General features: G+C 48.2%; 1 protein-coding gene across 28 annotated transcripts in view; it reads left to right on the top strand.

Annotated features, from left to right (window-relative positions):
* The window catches only part of NCOR2 (nuclear receptor corepressor 2), a 593,256-nt gene that overhangs the window by 464,526 nt on the left and 112,657 nt on the right, over positions 1 to 16,073 (top strand). For 26 of the 28 annotated variants that reach the window (XM_039505017.1, XM_039505016.1, XM_039505026.1 and 23 more), the window contains 2 exons: positions 1,780 to 1,834; positions 4,334 to 4,432. In XM_039505017.1, the coding sequence (XP_039360951.1) occupies positions 1,780 to 1,834; positions 4,334 to 4,432 (154 nt within the window). Of the gene's footprint in view, positions 1 to 1,779; positions 1,835 to 4,333; positions 4,433 to 11,757; positions 11,965 to 15,597; positions 15,720 to 16,073 lie in introns of those variants that run through there. The other 2 variants (XM_039505037.1, XM_039505038.1) reach the window with 2 other exon arrangements.

Here is a 16,073-nt window from a genome sequence, read left to right as displayed (position 1 = left end):
GCACCAGCTAGCACGTTCTGGTCTCTGCGCCATGAGATGTTTTTCAGGCATGAAGCTGTTACATCACAGTGAAACCTGCACTATGGATCCTTTCCTACAGGCAAACCCCTGCCTTGGGCAACCGCTTCAAAGGATGTCCAAGATTCCCAGACCACATTTGCTCAGCCTTTGCTTAAAGATCAGCCCGTTTCTTGCTGGTCACTTACGTGGCCGCAGGTTCGACTCCAGACGTTAATTCCATGTGCCCTTAGCACACCACTGCCAGCTCCAAGATACTGCTCGGGAGACTATGCTCAGTCTTTTCTCGTCCTTCCCCTTCTCAGGCCAGATCGGGTCTTTGCAGCTGCAGGCTGGTGTTCTTGGCATCAGAGCTCCGGGCTCAACTGCAGCATAAACCAAGCCGCAGGTGGTGGCGTCACTCGCCCCTAAATTCTTTAGTAGATAATCCATCATCGTAAGAATATAGATGGGAAATCTCATGATCATTTAAAGCCGTGGCTCCTAACCTCTCTTGGCGCCTCTATCAGTTCATCAGACTATGGGGGAAATACATCTGTGGAGGGTGGCTGCACTGCATAGCCGATGCATCCCTAGCTTTGCAGACCAACGGCCGCGTGCCCCTTGCTGAAGGGGGCAGCTACCCAAGCAGAGGCTATTGGAGCCATGAGGCTGCAGAGTAGCTGTGTGTGGTGGGGAGGGGATTGTTCCAAGCCCTCCTTATGAGAACACCCTGCACCAAGCCTGCTGTGTGAGCTGCTATGGTCAGCACTCACCCTGGTGAATGGCAGGCAGGCAGTGGTGGCGTGCTGGCGCCCAGCACAGGGAGGGATGGAGGGGGACACCCAGGACACACCAGAGCCAGAACCCTGGTGTGCTAGCACTGATAGACTTGTTTGGTGAACCCCTGGCTCCATTGAAGTCAATGGCAAAGCTCTCATTGACTCAGTGGGGTCAGAATCGTCACCTCTTGCCTTTCTCAGGCTGGGTGAGCAAAACTGCAGGGAAACAGGCAGGCGAGCGTTTGGGTCTTTTACTGGAAGGGGGGCTGAGTTTGTCGCTCTCCCAGGAGCGCAGCTTCCATGCCTGGCTCTCACTTCTCCCAGGGGACTTCTGACCAGCAGCTGGGCCTGGTGGTGCCAAGGCATTTTAATCATGCTTAGTGATTTCCCTGTAACTTCCTGGCAAAGGGAAAACAAATGGCCCGTTTCAAACTCCTCGCTCTCTCCTTAAAGGGAATCAGTTGCAACCTTCTGCCTCTCTTTCCTTCGGCAGGGCTTGAGAGAGGCTGGCATGAAGCACGGTAGTTGTTAGGCCTTCGCGTGGTATGTGATTTAGCTGATTGCGGAAGACAGCTCCATGGCGCTATCTGCTTCAAGATGCTGAAGCTTCTTGTCCTATTTCTTCTCTCCTTCCCTGCCCTGCTATGCAAACCTGTGGAATAAATGCCAAAATACTGGGGGTGGGGGTGGGGGGAGGAGACATTTTCTCCCCCACCTTCAACTCACAGTCAACAAAACTTGAATGGGCCACATTTAAAGTTCTCCTCTTTCTGGGAAGCTGCCTCATCAGGACAAATAAATATTTTCTCAAACCAATGAGTCACTTGAAAAGCTCCCCGCCACTGCCCTCTGCCTTTCCGATTCCAGGCTCGCTCTGCCAGCAGATGGAGTGCTGCAGGCAGCTGCAAGGCCCGGGCTTGGGATCACACAGGCAAACATGGAAAACAAACAGAGAGATCTCCCGGCTTTCACTTTAACCTTCTGTCTCTTGCTCTCCTAGGTTCATGCAGCATCCAAAGAATTTTGGTGTGATTGCTTCATTTTTGGACAGGAAGGTAAGTTGGTTTGGTTTTAAACCCCTTATCTGTCTCTAACTGTCTTTCCTTTATCTCAAGTGTTTCTCTAGCACCCGTCCCCAAAGTATCTAATGCACATGGAACTATTCCTCCCGTTGAAAAACCTTCTTTTTTAATGCCCTGTGTTGCCACAGAGCCTCTTTCACCAAAGAATCAGTCACTTTATAAACCCTGTATTTGCTGTGGAAAGGCAACCGCTTCTGGGGCAGAGGGAGCCAGCAAGGTGGCTGCACACTAGCCAGAGGAGGGAAAGTGCTGGCCAAGGACGTCAGGGCATAGCCCTATGAGAGAACGTGGGACTGGAATGTCTGTGGAGAGCAGGCCAAGGACCTTCGTTTTTATGGCCTCATCTGAATGACCCCACATGAAATGAAGTAGATGGGTCTAGGCTTAGCTAGCTCTGAAAGATGCGAGGCGGAGTCAGCTCTAAAGGGATTTGGAGCTCAGGGTCCCGGGGTGTCGGGTTATTTCAAACCTGCTGTGTAGGCAGCTAAACCCAGGCTTCTGCTTTATCCTGCTCTGTCCTGTATTGGGGGGCAGCAGACATTCGTCGTGCCCTGTACAGTGGGCTGCCCCTGTCTCGGCTCAGGGCTGGGCCCCAGAGATGTTGTGAATAGTAACCCACTGATCTCTTGCATTATCATTTTTCTTTTTTTAATTCTGAAAAACCATCAATAGCCAAGAGGTTTTTAGTGGTGGGTAGACACTGACAGGGCCTGAGCTCCCCAGTGCGCGTTCCTGATGGATTGATTTACATCAAGGGACTTTCCTGACCCCCCACTAGTTGGGCAAACTGAGGAAGTATTTGAAAAGCAGACCCCAGAACACAGTGAATCTTCTGTTCCTCCCAAGACAAGACAAGTAATCTGTACGAGAGCAGGGCAGCCTGGAGGTTTGGGTGGGGTCATATCAGTAAATCCTAAATGAGCACAGTCTTGTGGCATCTAGGAAGGAAGTCTCTAGGCTAGCACTCCAGTCCTAGCACTTTTGACCTGTAGATCTCAAACACTTTGCAAAGGAGGGAAGCATCATTATTGCCACTTTACAGACGAGGAAATGGAGGCATAGAGCAGGGAAGTGGCTTGTCCAAGGCCACACAGGAGGTCAGTGGCAGAGGTGGGAATAGAGTTCAGGTCTCCTGAGTCCCAGACCAGTGTGCTAGCAAAGAGACTGCCCTTCCTCTAAAAGGATGGGATCTGCAAGGACATGGCCAGCCACGTATTGTCCTGGTTGTCCAAGTTGCAAACCAACTTCTGCCTCAGGAGAACATCATCGTAGCCTGGATTAATGCACTCACGTTCTGGAGCAGAAAGCTCCACTTCTCATCCCAACTAGCAAACAGGGCAATAGAGACACAGAGCCTCTTCTAGAAAGCCTAGCGGGCACATGGCCTGTGGAACACCAAGATCTTCCCAGTTCTTCCATGTTACTACGTCAGATTTGCTATGCCTTGGCTGGTACCCGCAGTCTGCTCTCTCTTCCAAGCTATAACATGTCTGTGCATTTTAGTTATACTGTTTTACAACACAGGCTGTCATTATGGGACCCAAGATGCCCACTCGCCTGTTGTGACGGCAGTCGGAGAGAGATGCTCAACGTAATCAACTAGTAGATTTTTAAACTTGTTTTTCAAACATTTATAATAGTTTGCAGGGATCTTAGCCCTTGGAGGGAGGGAGGGACGGGGAGGGAGGGAGAGTGTGTGTGTGTGTGTGTGTGTGTGTGTGTGTAATAGGGGCTATGGAAAGGGATCCAATTAACGTTTTAGAACAACCAGACTCTGTTTTGCAAACAGCTTTATTCTCCCTGCGTGAATACAACAGATATGTCGGCAGGTACTGTGCAGTCTGCTCATCCTGTCGACAGAGCCGTCTCTCTGCATGCAGAGCTGCTCCCCGTGCGGCTGCCTCCTGTACTAGAGCACCGTCGTGTTCCAAACTCCCCCTTTCTCCTGTTTTCTAATGCAACTGGTCCATTCGTCGTTGCTGTAGGCTGGGGCCTGCCTCTCTCTCAGCACTGTAATTGGAATCCAGGCAGCAGCTTCTGAATGCAGAGGACTCAGTATGTCAGAGTGACAGTGAAATGTGTTCGGCCCAGCTGTTGTGGGATCCAGCACTGCCAGCGCTCTATTCTGGACGAGGAAGGGGTCCCAGCTCATCACTTTAAAGTTGGCTGGGTGTTGAGTGCCCTGGGCATGCATGGGGGCTCGCTCTGTTCCATGGCTGAGCATTTCTCCTAAATCGCTGGCCCCATACTGAGCTCTCAAGGGAAAGCCTTGCTCTGGGTGGGTGTGGGAATGTTTTTGGCCCTGCATACCTCGGGTAATTGAAGGAAACCCTGCTGTATCAGGGTCTGGAAACATGCAGTGCGTAGAGTGTGCCCAAACGCACAGTGCTGGAATCCTGCGCTCTGGATTCCAGAATCCAGAAATGCTAGTGTCAAAAACGCCGCGCTCCGTAACTTCCTGTGTCGTTCCAGACGGTGGCAGACTGCGTGCTCTACTACTACCTGACCAAGAAGAGTGAGAACTACAAGAACCTGGTGAGGAGGAATTATCGACGAAGGGGGAAGAATCAGGTAAGAGGTGAAGACGGATGTATAGGACCTTTAGCCCAGGGGTTCTCAAACTGGGGGTCGGGACCCCTCAGGGGGTTGTGAGGTTATTACATGGGGTGGGGGGTCGCGAGCTGTCAGCCTCCACCCTAAACCCCGCTTCGCCTCCAGCATTTATAAGGGGGTTAAATATATAAAAAAGTGTTTTTAATTTATATGGGGGGGGGGTCGCACTCAGAGGCTTGCTGTGTGAAAAGGGTCACCAGTACAAAAGTTTGAGAACCACTGCTTTAGCCGGTCTCTCCTCCTGACCACACAGCAGTAATCCTTTATATTCACAGCCCACAAGATACCAGATCGGTCCTCCTCTCCCCAGGGAGTGGGTGGCCTGGTTGCTGGCCGCAGTGGCTCTTCCCGTCAGGGGATTGATCTTGGAATTGAAAAGCTATTTGGGTGTGTTTCACTGACTGTTTGGCTCTCAAGGTGTTGTCGTCCGGGAAGCAGTGACATTTATATATTCTCCTCCTCCCCAGCTTATCAGTAGATTTTAAAAAGGGACTATTTAAAAAGGGAATTAGTGCTCATGAAAGACCTGAGAGGCTGGAGTCCTCTGCGTACACAGTAGATACCGTCTAGGCAGTAGAATAAGTTTCCCCAAGCTGTCTGCCAATGCACCTCACTGCCACGGCCCTAGGGACCCACCAGCCTTACGGGTGAGAAGAATATTCATTCTCCTTGGGCCATTTAGATCTTTGCCTCCCTCAGACTGTCAGCAAAGGTAACCGTTGTGGCAGTGGCTTTTGTGATATGGATCCTTGAGATGGATCTGCTCCTTGGGAACTCAGCTGAGACCACTGAACTCATTTCACAGAAAACCGAAAAGAACTGGCAGTGGCATGGGGTCACCCTGTGCTAGATGAAAGGTCACGTGAACTCTGCTGCTGAGACTTTCCAAGCTGTCTAAGGGGACTGGGTGTCTACGTCTCTTAAGCAGCATCGACCGTCTCAGCCCACATCTTTAACCCAGTGGAAAGTGTGCTGGTGAATCCCGACCCTTTAGGAACTGTCCATTTCATAGAAGGGGGGCGGGGAGAATCTATTGAGATAATGTGATGCTAGGGAGGGGAAAAAAGGCTAATGCCATTCTTTCTTGTCCTATTATACTACCAACATAAGCAGTTCATCCTGATGCCTTGCCATAAGAGGTACTTGTCTGATTGGAAGGGAGATAGGTAGCTTTGCCCCAATTTGATCTCCACAGCATTAAGACATCAGAATAGTTAGCATATGATGAATACCACAGACTGGCCCAATTTTCTCTTCTTTTTTTTCAGACTTAGAAATGGAAAAGGCCTATTAGGCGATCCATCTCCCTGCAAACACGGGATGGTTCCCTGTAGTACATTTTATAGTGTTGACCGTGGTCTGTTTTGTTAGATCCCAGCAACTAGGACATGAGGCCACGCTCGTTTCTTGTTCATATCAGAGGCACGTGGCTAATTCTGATTTCAGTGTTGAGTTGAGCAAGTAACAGGCACGGGAAGTGAATTTACCACCCTCTTCTGCTTGTAGATGTGCACCTGTGTGGTGACATACCTGCATATACGTCACTTAGCGTGTTTTATTTACATTTCAGGTTATAAACCATACTTGGTAACAAAAAGTCCCTGGGAGCTTGCTCACAATTGATGAATGGGCCTATGTGTGATCGCTAGAAGTAGGGTTCTGTCATTTTAGAGGCTTGTAAATGTCAAGCATTTGGAATTTGAGAATATTGATTAAAATAAGAGCGTCGGATCGGAAGTTTTGAAGGGGTATATGGAATAATCAAGCCTTTATTAAATCTGTTATGATTACCAAGTGCCCAGAAGTGTGCTAGGTGCTTCACAGAAAAAGGAAAGCTGTATGGACGGATCTTCCATGGGTGTAATTTGGCAGCATTCTGTTGAAATCAGTGCATGGGTTGACTGGAGGTGGTGAAGCACAAGGGAACAATGAGACGAAACAGGGTCGGAATGAGAATTCGTGATCTCAGCGCATAAGGTTTCCAGAAACCCTGCAGCTGTCTGAACAACAGGAGAAAGGGGGCTTCTTCGTAACATCCGTCTGCATTCCACCTTGGTAACTAGAATTGATGCAGTTAAAGCATTGAACTTGCCATTCTAGATGGAAGAGATTTAAACATGAGAAACTGGGATTTAGTAGAGGGGAAAAAAAAGTAATTTCGTGCTTGTCGTAGCCGAGCATGCAGCTGAATTCGGATAGAAATCGCATTTCAGCTGGGTCTTTAGTTGCTCTGTTTATGTTTTTGAGAAGGCAATAATGGTGGTTTTATTTGCTTTGAGGAAAGAGGGTTGCTCAGGGTGGGTAGGAGATAATTATGAGATGAAATGAGCTTTTCTAGTGTCAAGACTGTCATTGTGATCTAGTTATTAGAAAATAAATTTTAAAAATTCCCATAGCTGCTTTGGCCGATTGTCCCCTGGCAAAGGATATTCTTCGTAAAGCTGCTATTTACTGCCAAAATAGCTCTTGCTGCAGTCAGGGACTTCGCAGGCTCTACATAATAAAACCAAGAAGGTTGGTGTTCCAATTCAGAATGCGGGCTCAATGGTTGGTATGTTTTCCAAACTAGAATGAGAGAAAGGTGAGCAAATCTGATATACTGTCATTCCTACTCCCCCCTCACCAACATGCTAACACTCTCTAAAATAGTGACTTTGAATTCAATTGAAAAAATCACACTGCAGTGCCCTCTGGCCTTTCAGCACTGGATCATTTAACAATTTAAGGGCAATTCAGAATCTTGAAGTTACAGTCTTAATACCTTAACCCCAGCTAGAGTACAGAGTTAATTACATACGGTCTTTTTGTCTGTGTTTTGTCAGGCATTCTACAAGCAGATAACAAGCTTAGCTAACGCACATGAGCTTGTGTTAATGCGGGATTTTAACTTCCCTGACACTGTTGGAAGACTATTACGTAATGTGCAAAAACATAATATGTCCTGCAAGTTCTTAGCACGTGTAGGGAACAACTTTCTTCAAAGTTCAAAAAGTTTAGGAAACAACTCGGGGATCATCCATTTTGATCTGGTTTTGACCAACAGAGATGAGTTAGTTGCGAAGGGGAAGATGGTTGGGAAGTTGGGAGGAAGTGAAAGAATTCAAGATCCTAAGGAAAGGAGGACACGAGAACAACAAACCGAGGACACTGGATTTCAAAAAGGCAGATTTCAACCAGCTCAGAGAAATAGTAGGCAGGATTCTATGGAAAGACCAGTTAGAAAGAAAAAGAGTCAGAGGGCTGGCGGTTGCTAAAAGATGTAATACAGGAGGCTCAGCATTAAGCTATTCCAACACAGAGGAAAGAGAAGAGCCACAGAAGACCAGCACGGCTGCACAAGGAACTTTTTAGCTATCTAAAAACCAAAAGGGATCCATCCAGGAATGGAGGGGCATGTCCCTAAGGAAGTATTATGGGAATAGTGCAAGCATGTAGGCAGGAAGTCAGGAAAGCCAAGGCAAAGACTGAGTTACAGCTGGCAAGAAATGTTAGAGACAACCAGAAGGGGTTCTACAAATAGGTTAGACCCAAAAAAGGGTCAGGGATGGTATGTGTCCTCTGCTCTATGGAGAAGGTGAGCTGGTAACAGAGGATGATAGGAAGGCGGAGCTGCTTAACGCCTACTTGGTTTCAGTCTTCAGACAAAAAAGAACATGTGACCAGATAGATGACTAGTGAAGTTATCATAGACAATAAAGGGGGAGGGATGCAGCTCAAGATAAGTAAAGAACACATCAGAGATCTTCTGACTAATCTGAATGAATTCAGATCAGCGCTGCATGATGCTATTCACCCCAGGGAGCTGAAGGAATTAGCTAAAGAAATCTCGTAGCCACTGGCAATATTATTTGCAAACTCATGGATGACGGGAGAGGTCCTGGAAGCCTGGAGCAGGGCTAGTGTAGTGCCCATCTTTAAAAGGGGGGGGAAAGGAGACCCTGGGGAACTATAGACCAGTCAGCCCAACCTAGATACCTGGGAAGCTACTAGAGCAATGTCTAAAACATTCAATTTGTGAATACCTGGAGGATGAAGGGGCGATCGCTAGCAGCCAGCATGGATTTACCAACTACAAATCATGCCAAACCAGCTTGATTTCCTTCTTCGACAGGGTAACTGGTTTAGTGGTTAGGGGGAATGCAGTGGATATAATATACCTGGACTTTACCAAGGCTTTTGATACAGTACCCCATGACATTCTGATAAGTAGCTGGAGAAATGCAGGCTCGGTGGAACTGCCATTAAGTGGATACATAACTGGTTAACAACCGCAAACGAAGAGTAACTATTAATGGAATGTCAGATTGGAGGGAGGTCTCAAGTGGGGTTCCACAGGGATCTGTACTGGGTTCAGTGTTGTTTAACATCTTTATTAATTACCTGGATGTAGGAATACAGAGCATACTGATCACATTTGCAGATGACACAAAGCTGTGGGGGAGGGTTGCCAACACTTTGGAAAGTAATGCTAAAATTAAAAGGGATCCTGATAAATTGGAGAACTGGGCTATAGACAACAAAATGAAATTCAACAAAGACAAATGTAAGGTGCTACGCTTAGAGAAGCACAAATACAGAATGGAGGATAACTGGCTTGGCAGCAGGACAGCTGAGAAGGATCTGGGAGTTGTGGTGGATCCCAGCCTCAATATGAGTTAGCAATGTGATGCTGTTGCAAAAAAAGCAAATGCAATTTGAAGTTGCATTAACAGAGGCACAGCAGACAAATCACGGGAGATGATTGTACAGCTTTACTCGGTGCTGGTTAGGCCTCAGCTGGAGTACTGTGTCCAGTTTTGATCACCAATATATAAAAAGGGAGAGAAACTGGAAGGGATCCAGAGGCGAGCGACAAAGATGATCAAAGGGATGGAACGCAAGCCATATGAGCAAAGGCTGAAGGAACTGGGTATGTGTAGTTTGGAAAAGAGATTAAGGGGGGGATATGATAGGGGTCTTCAAATACTTGAAGGGCTGCCTTAATAAGATGGAGGTATAAGAAGGTATAATAAGATGGAGAAAAATTATTCTCGCTTGCGACAGAGGGCAGGACAAGAGGCAATGGGTTCAAACTACAGCATAGCAAATTTAGATTAAATTTCAGGGAAAACGTCCTAACGGTAAGAACAGTAGGACAATGGACAAACTGCCTAGGGAAGTCATGGACGCTCCTTCGCTGGAGGGTTGCAAAAGGAGGCTGGAGTCTCCAATAGATGTCTTGGATGGGTTAGACACAACAAATGCTGCATCTTGGCGGGGGGGTTAGACCAGATGACCCTTGTGGTCCCTTCTAACCCTGTGGTTCTATGAGTCTGAATTTTTTACTTTTTCAAAAACACAGGTTTCTAATATATAATTTCATCATCACTCTACAACTTTTTAAAAAAAAAATCTGGTCACATATTACTATACACATTACTAAACAGAAGCATGCACCGGGTCGAACTGAAATTTACATGCAGGCACACATGCATGGGGGGCTGTGGGTGGGGGTATAAACTCTTCAGGCCTTCCAAGACACAGTCTCCTTCAATGACTTACTCAGCTTCAAATTCACTTCATGGTTTGAGGGAACCCGTTGCTTCAGTCTTGTGTACGTGGAGAATCTGACTGGCTTAGCTCTAGCCGAATAACTATTATGCTATTCCAGCCTAACTTGCCCATGTAGGCGCTCTGTTTTGGAATAAAAATGACTTAATTCCATTACAAATTACTCCATGCAGCCTAGTTACTGTGGCGTAAAGTCCCTTTTATTCCGGAATCGAGTGCCTAGCCAGAGACGTATACCTGAGAAGCTACACCGCGGTAGTAACTGCAGTAGCTGTGCCAGTTGGTTTCCTCATGCAGACAAGCCCTAAGTGAAAGCTTCCCTCCAACTGCAGGAAGGCAGGTGGGGCAGTGTCAGGATGCAGTGGATTATCAGGCTATTGAAAGTCACCGGTTGACTCAGACAGTGAGAGGGTGCCTGTGATGTTTCTCCTCACGCCTCGTCCAAAGTGTATTAATCAGGATGTTGGGCTCGGGGTCAGTTTCATAGATCAGCTGCTAACTAAGCCAACTGCCATGGCCAGGATGATTCAGAGGTAAATGAAGTCATCTGGCTAAGTGTAACCCCCCCACGCTGAGTCCCTGGGCAGGCCCACAGGATATGCTGTCATGACTCTCCTGCTTGGAGTTGCAGTCAGCACTCAGATATTCCACAGTGAAAGCTGCTTCCTCGAAAGTGTCAGAGCTAATGAACATTCTGTATCCTCTCCACTGACGGCAAAACAAACTGCCCATCCTTACTGCGCAGGAGACCACGGCTGTATTTTCCCCTATGTAGTGACATTTGAGCCGGCATGTTGTAGTGATTAAAGCAGGGAGCTGGAGCCAGAAGTCCTGTTCCAAGTGACTACAAGTGACTCACTGTATGACCTTGGCCCTTGGGCAGCTCGAATAGTTCTTGCCAGGCCTGAGAAACATTTTCCCATGCCCACCCTCCCCTGCCCTCTGCCAAAAAAGCAATTGCATTATTGTCCCGCACCCAAAAGAAACCCATTTCTTGTCCCCCGTGGTCACTGCAGTAACGTGAAGGAACAACACAAGCTCTGACTTTATAAACACGCTGTTCATTTTACGTAAACAGACTGTTGAGCTATTAAATATCTGCAGCAGAGACATGGCATGTCGGGCAAACTTTCCTTACGTTGTGCGTGTCTGACTCCATTTATTGGTTGGATATATGTAAGGCATGTTAGGAGTTCATATTCCTCGCTCGTTTCACTTGCTTGTCCTGCCAGTGCACTTTCATGGCTCAAGATTACTTACAAAGAGCAAGGTCCTCATGTAAATCGATGTAACCATAGACGTCAGCAGGAGCTTGGTCAATTTACACCAGACAAGGATCTGACCCTAAGATCAACAAGTTGTTTACATGAAGAATATATAGCGGGATCTTCAAAAGTACCTAGGTACCTCACTTCCATTGAAATCATGGGATTGGGTGTCTAAATATCTTTACAAATCTGGCCCATAAGTCTTAAATTTACCTTTCCTCAGTTTCCCAGATCCGTTTTTTTCCCCCCTAAACCTTTCATTGCTATAAAGGAAGAAGTTTTCAATAAAATATCAGAGCCCCGGGTCCATCCTGTAAGCAGTACTCTCACAGTACCGCGTCAGCAAAGTGTGGGAGTGGGACGCGCTGCCTTTAGTGGGACTTACGCATGTGCTTAAAGTTGAGTGAGTGCCTGAGTGCTTTGCCTCACTGCTAACGGAACTACTTACGTGGGTGACAGTTACTTGTGTGAGGGACTCGGAACCTGCCGTGTTAGGGGCTGGGAGGGCCTCACTAACCAGGCTAATATCAGCAGCCTGGGTTTGGTTTGCCGATTCCCAGGCTCGTGCAGCATGCAGGAACTCTCTCACTAGGAAGTGAGGGTGCTCGGGATCGAGTCCCAGGCCCAGCTCGCTTTCCAGAGAGGCAGCTAATCCTTTCACGCTGGAGCACGGTAATGGATCCTGACGGGCAGGCCATTTGTGTTTGACCGAATCCCTCGTCGGAGCCACAGACTTCAGAATGTTTAACTGAACTTTTGTTGTCAAAGTTACTCCTCATGGAGAGCAACATGCTTCTGCTCGAGGCAGAGGGCCAGATGGGGCCATTTCGTTTTTAAGCCAAAATCCCCACTGGGAATTTTTACTTGGAAACTGATGGCACAGGATGACTCAAAGCTTTAAAAAGCCACAACTTCTGATAGGAAAACGTATCTATTTCTGGGGAAGCCACCACCTACGCATTTTCTTCAACTCAGAATAGGCTCATCCTTATATTGAGGCAAATTGCAAGGGTTCCCCCCTCCTCTGCCGCCCCAGGGAAAACCTCATGCTTTGGCAAATAAATATTATGGGGATAATAGCACTTCCCCAGCTCACAGGGGTAAAGCTTGTAAGGGCCCCAGATATTCCAGTGATGGGGCGGGGGGAGCCCATGGGTTGAGCAGGTAGGTGATGGTAACTGAAATGTGGAGACATACTCTGCTGTTCAAGCAGGCTTTAGAAATGAGGCGTGAGTGGGTATGAAATGGACGGTGCGTGCCACGAGGGATCTGGTTGAAGGAGAACATTCAAAATCCAATATTACTTTACATCAGGCCCTTACGGGAATCCTGAATGTGCTACTTGGCTTTTAGTGCATCCGCTCTGGTTTCCTGCCACTCTGGGCTCGTGCCTCCCCCAACGTCCTTCGAGCACGCTCATGGACACGTGTCTTCACCCCCCTCCCTGCGCGTCTCTCCCCCAACCCCCCTCCATCTTGTTGTGCTACAGTTTCTCCTCCATTTCAATAACCCAGCCGACGTTTTCCGAACACAATAAAAAGAATGCCCTAAACACATTCCCATTAACCCAGCCACATTGTTTGGCAATTAAATAAGAACGATATGGCCATATTTGGGAGAAAACTCAAGTCAGACTGTGCCACTGTGGAAGGGTTAGTATGTGTTCCGGGGGCGGGGGGTGTCTATTTACTGCCTAGCAAGGAGCTGGCAGTGCAAAAGCAGCAGGAGGATGTCGAGGAGTCTGATGAGGGATCTGAGGGGCCGGTCGACACTGGGGACTTACATCAACGTTGCTGCGTCTCTCAGGGGGCACCGAGCTACTGGAGGCAGACAGGGAAGCCTGGAGAACTCGCAGTTCTTCATCCTTTGAAAGCATTGATGCAAAGTGCTACTGAATCAGGTCATATTTTTTCTTGGACCCACTTCTGTTGGTGGAAGGCACAAGCTTTCGAGCGACACAGAGCTTTGTCTTCAGGCCTGGGGAAGGGAGCGGGATCTGAGCTACATATGAGTTGGGGCAGATTTTTAGGCAGAAGGGGTCGAGGTGGGAGGCGATGGCTTGAAATGTATTGGGCATTTGGGGGTTAGATTGTTAAGCATAAAGGGTTTGAAGTGGGTAATTAAGGGTAGCAGGCAGTGTGGTGTGTTACGGGTTGTTTTAATGAGCCAGAAAACCAGTGTCCCTGTGAAGTCTCTGGCGTTTGGTTTCTGGCAGAGCTCTGGATTTCAGTTCCCGGGTTTGCTGTTTGAAGGTGTACAAGCTTCCCCTGAGGACAAGCATGGAAAGAGCCCTTCAGCTTCACAATCCGTCCCAGCTTGCAGTTAGGTCAGGCACCGCTTCCTTCCCCAGGCCTGAAGCAGAGCGCTGTGTCGCTCGAAAGCTTCTACCTTCTGCCCACAGAAGTTGTCCAATAAAAGATATGACCTCACCCACCTAGTCTCTCTCGTACCCTGGGACTCACGCAGCTACAGCAACGCTACCACCCCTGCTGAAGAACATCCAGCCAAGACAGCCGGGCACTTTGGTGTGGCATAATTACATATGTGGTGGACAACCTCTTACAAGTGAAATGAAACACAGGCTCCGGCTTCCTCCAGGGCCTGGGGGTGCTCAGCCCCCCTGCTCCGCCCCACACCCTACTCCCACCCAACCCCTGCCCCCAAGGCTACCCCACCTCTTCCTGCCCCCGCTCTGCCCCCACCTGACCCCTTTCCCCAAACCACCCCCACCCCACCTCTTCCTGCCCAGTTCCGCCCGCCTCCCCCGAGTGCCCCATCTCTGCTCCTCCCTCTTCCTCACAGAGCCTCCTGCACGCCACAGAACAGCTGATCCATAGCGGATGGGTGGTGCTGGGAGGGAGAGGGAGGAGTTGATCGGTGGGGCTGCCAGCAGGGGGGAAGTGGGGGGCACTAGCTGCCAGTAGGTGCTAAGCACCCTCTCATTTTTTTTCCGTGGGAGCATCCACAGAATCGGTGCCTATAAAATGAAAAGCTCTTTCTTTCCCTGTTCACACGTGAGTTCAGGCTCCAGTATTTCTCCTGCAGCAGCCGACGTGTTCTCTAAGGGTGCAAACCTGTACCCACGCAAATAGTCCTGTTGACTATAAAATCCAACAGGGAGTTCTGGATTTTAGCATTGTGGTTATCTTCCCTTTTGTGGGGGAGATACAGAACACCAGGCTCCGGTCTTTGCTGGGTACCTACAGGGGAAAGTTGTTTCTGAGGTTTTGACAGATTTGGGATTGTAAACAGCTCTGGAACAAGGGAAATATTCCAGCATTTCGTGTCGCTGTTCGTCTGCTTTCCAAAGCAGGCCTTGATGGAAATCCTAGGGAGGGATTTTCTGCAAGCCCATTGGTGGTTTGTTTGTGCTAGGCATGTCTGCACTGTGGGTGAATACAGGACTTCTGCCCCCAGCGTTGTCAATCTGGCATCTTTCACTAGGGATCTGTTTACAGAATTCCTAGAGGGGAGTGGCACAGGCAGCTTGTGAGGCTGCAGGCAGAGATAACTAGCACATCAGAAGACAGTTAGTGGGTGAGAAGGCAAACCACAGAAGAGGAGAAAAATCCATATCCTGACTGGGTCAGTGAGTGTGGGCTGCCCTCCGTCCCCATGTACAAATATGGTAATCCCTATCCTCCTTCCAATCTCTTGGGACTTCACAGGCAATCGATTCACTTTAAACAACATCAGCAGCAACCCAAAACAGAAACCAACCCTCTGGTGGAAAAGCCTGGGAGAACTTAAGAGGGATCATATTGACAAGGTTCTGTAGAAATCACTCTAAGCCTTACAGACTCTACTGTTATTGTTTGTATTGTGGTAACAACAAGGGACCCTGGTCAGAGACCAGGGCTCCAGTGTGCTAGGTGCTGTACAAAGACATAGAAAAAGACAGGCTCAGTCCGGCAGAGCTTGTAATGCAAGTATAAGACGAGTCCACAGGTGGATACAACAGGGGGTACCAGGTAACTGTGAGACACAGCTGATCCACAGAGAATCATCTCCTTTCTGAAGAGTTTGTTGGGGATTTTTTAACCATCCTGTAGCAAGATTTTCTATCAAATTCTATAGGACAGTTCAAAGTACCTATAGGAAAGTCGTTACACTCTATTGACTGCTATAGGCCTTTTCCATGTCTCGTGACAATTAGCCACCGTACAACAATGTAGTTCCCTACAGTTCCATTGCATACTAGCAAAGGATCACGTTCCATGGTTTATTCTTATTTGCTAGGACTTCTCAGCAGAATTAGGCCAGTCCTTGACCATGCATATTTTTATGCACTTGTTTTCCTTATAGAATCTACAACCCAGCTCTTTGATTTCATTCTGTTTCCACGGTTGCTCTCTCAGATGGAGGCTCAGGACAGCAGTTATCAAAGCCAAGCACCCGACAGCTATTCCTCATTCTCTGCATGTTGGGTCAGTGATAGCATGCTTTGATTTGAGGTTTTTCCCATGAGCGAGGGGGGCCAAGTATGATAATGAGATGCGAGGCTCTGCAGCCTGTGGGGATTGGGGCATTCCAGACAACTACAGCGAAGACTTTGGGGCATGGGTGGTGGTCATGTGATACATATATACTCTAAAAACAATAATAAAAGCCCCAGCCATCCACCCTGTGCTCTATATCCATCCTGTCTGCGGAGGCCGCCTGTGGGTTGTGGTCTGACTGATGCTATTTGCAGCAGCTGCCTGGCATCAAGCCGCTGTCGTAAGTGTCTCTGCCCCGTCTCTGCTGTAATGTCGACCAGCACAATCCAAGGGTGCTTTAGG

The sequence above is a fragment of the Mauremys reevesii genome, linkage group 18 (assembly GCF_016161935.1).
Source record: "Mauremys reevesii isolate NIE-2019 linkage group 18, ASM1616193v1, whole genome shotgun sequence".
Classification (NCBI taxonomy): Eukaryota; Metazoa; Chordata; order Testudines; family Geoemydidae; genus Mauremys; species Mauremys reevesii.
The sequence above is the reverse complement of the archived record's forward strand: the minus strand, read 5'-3'. Positions and strand labels throughout refer to the sequence as shown.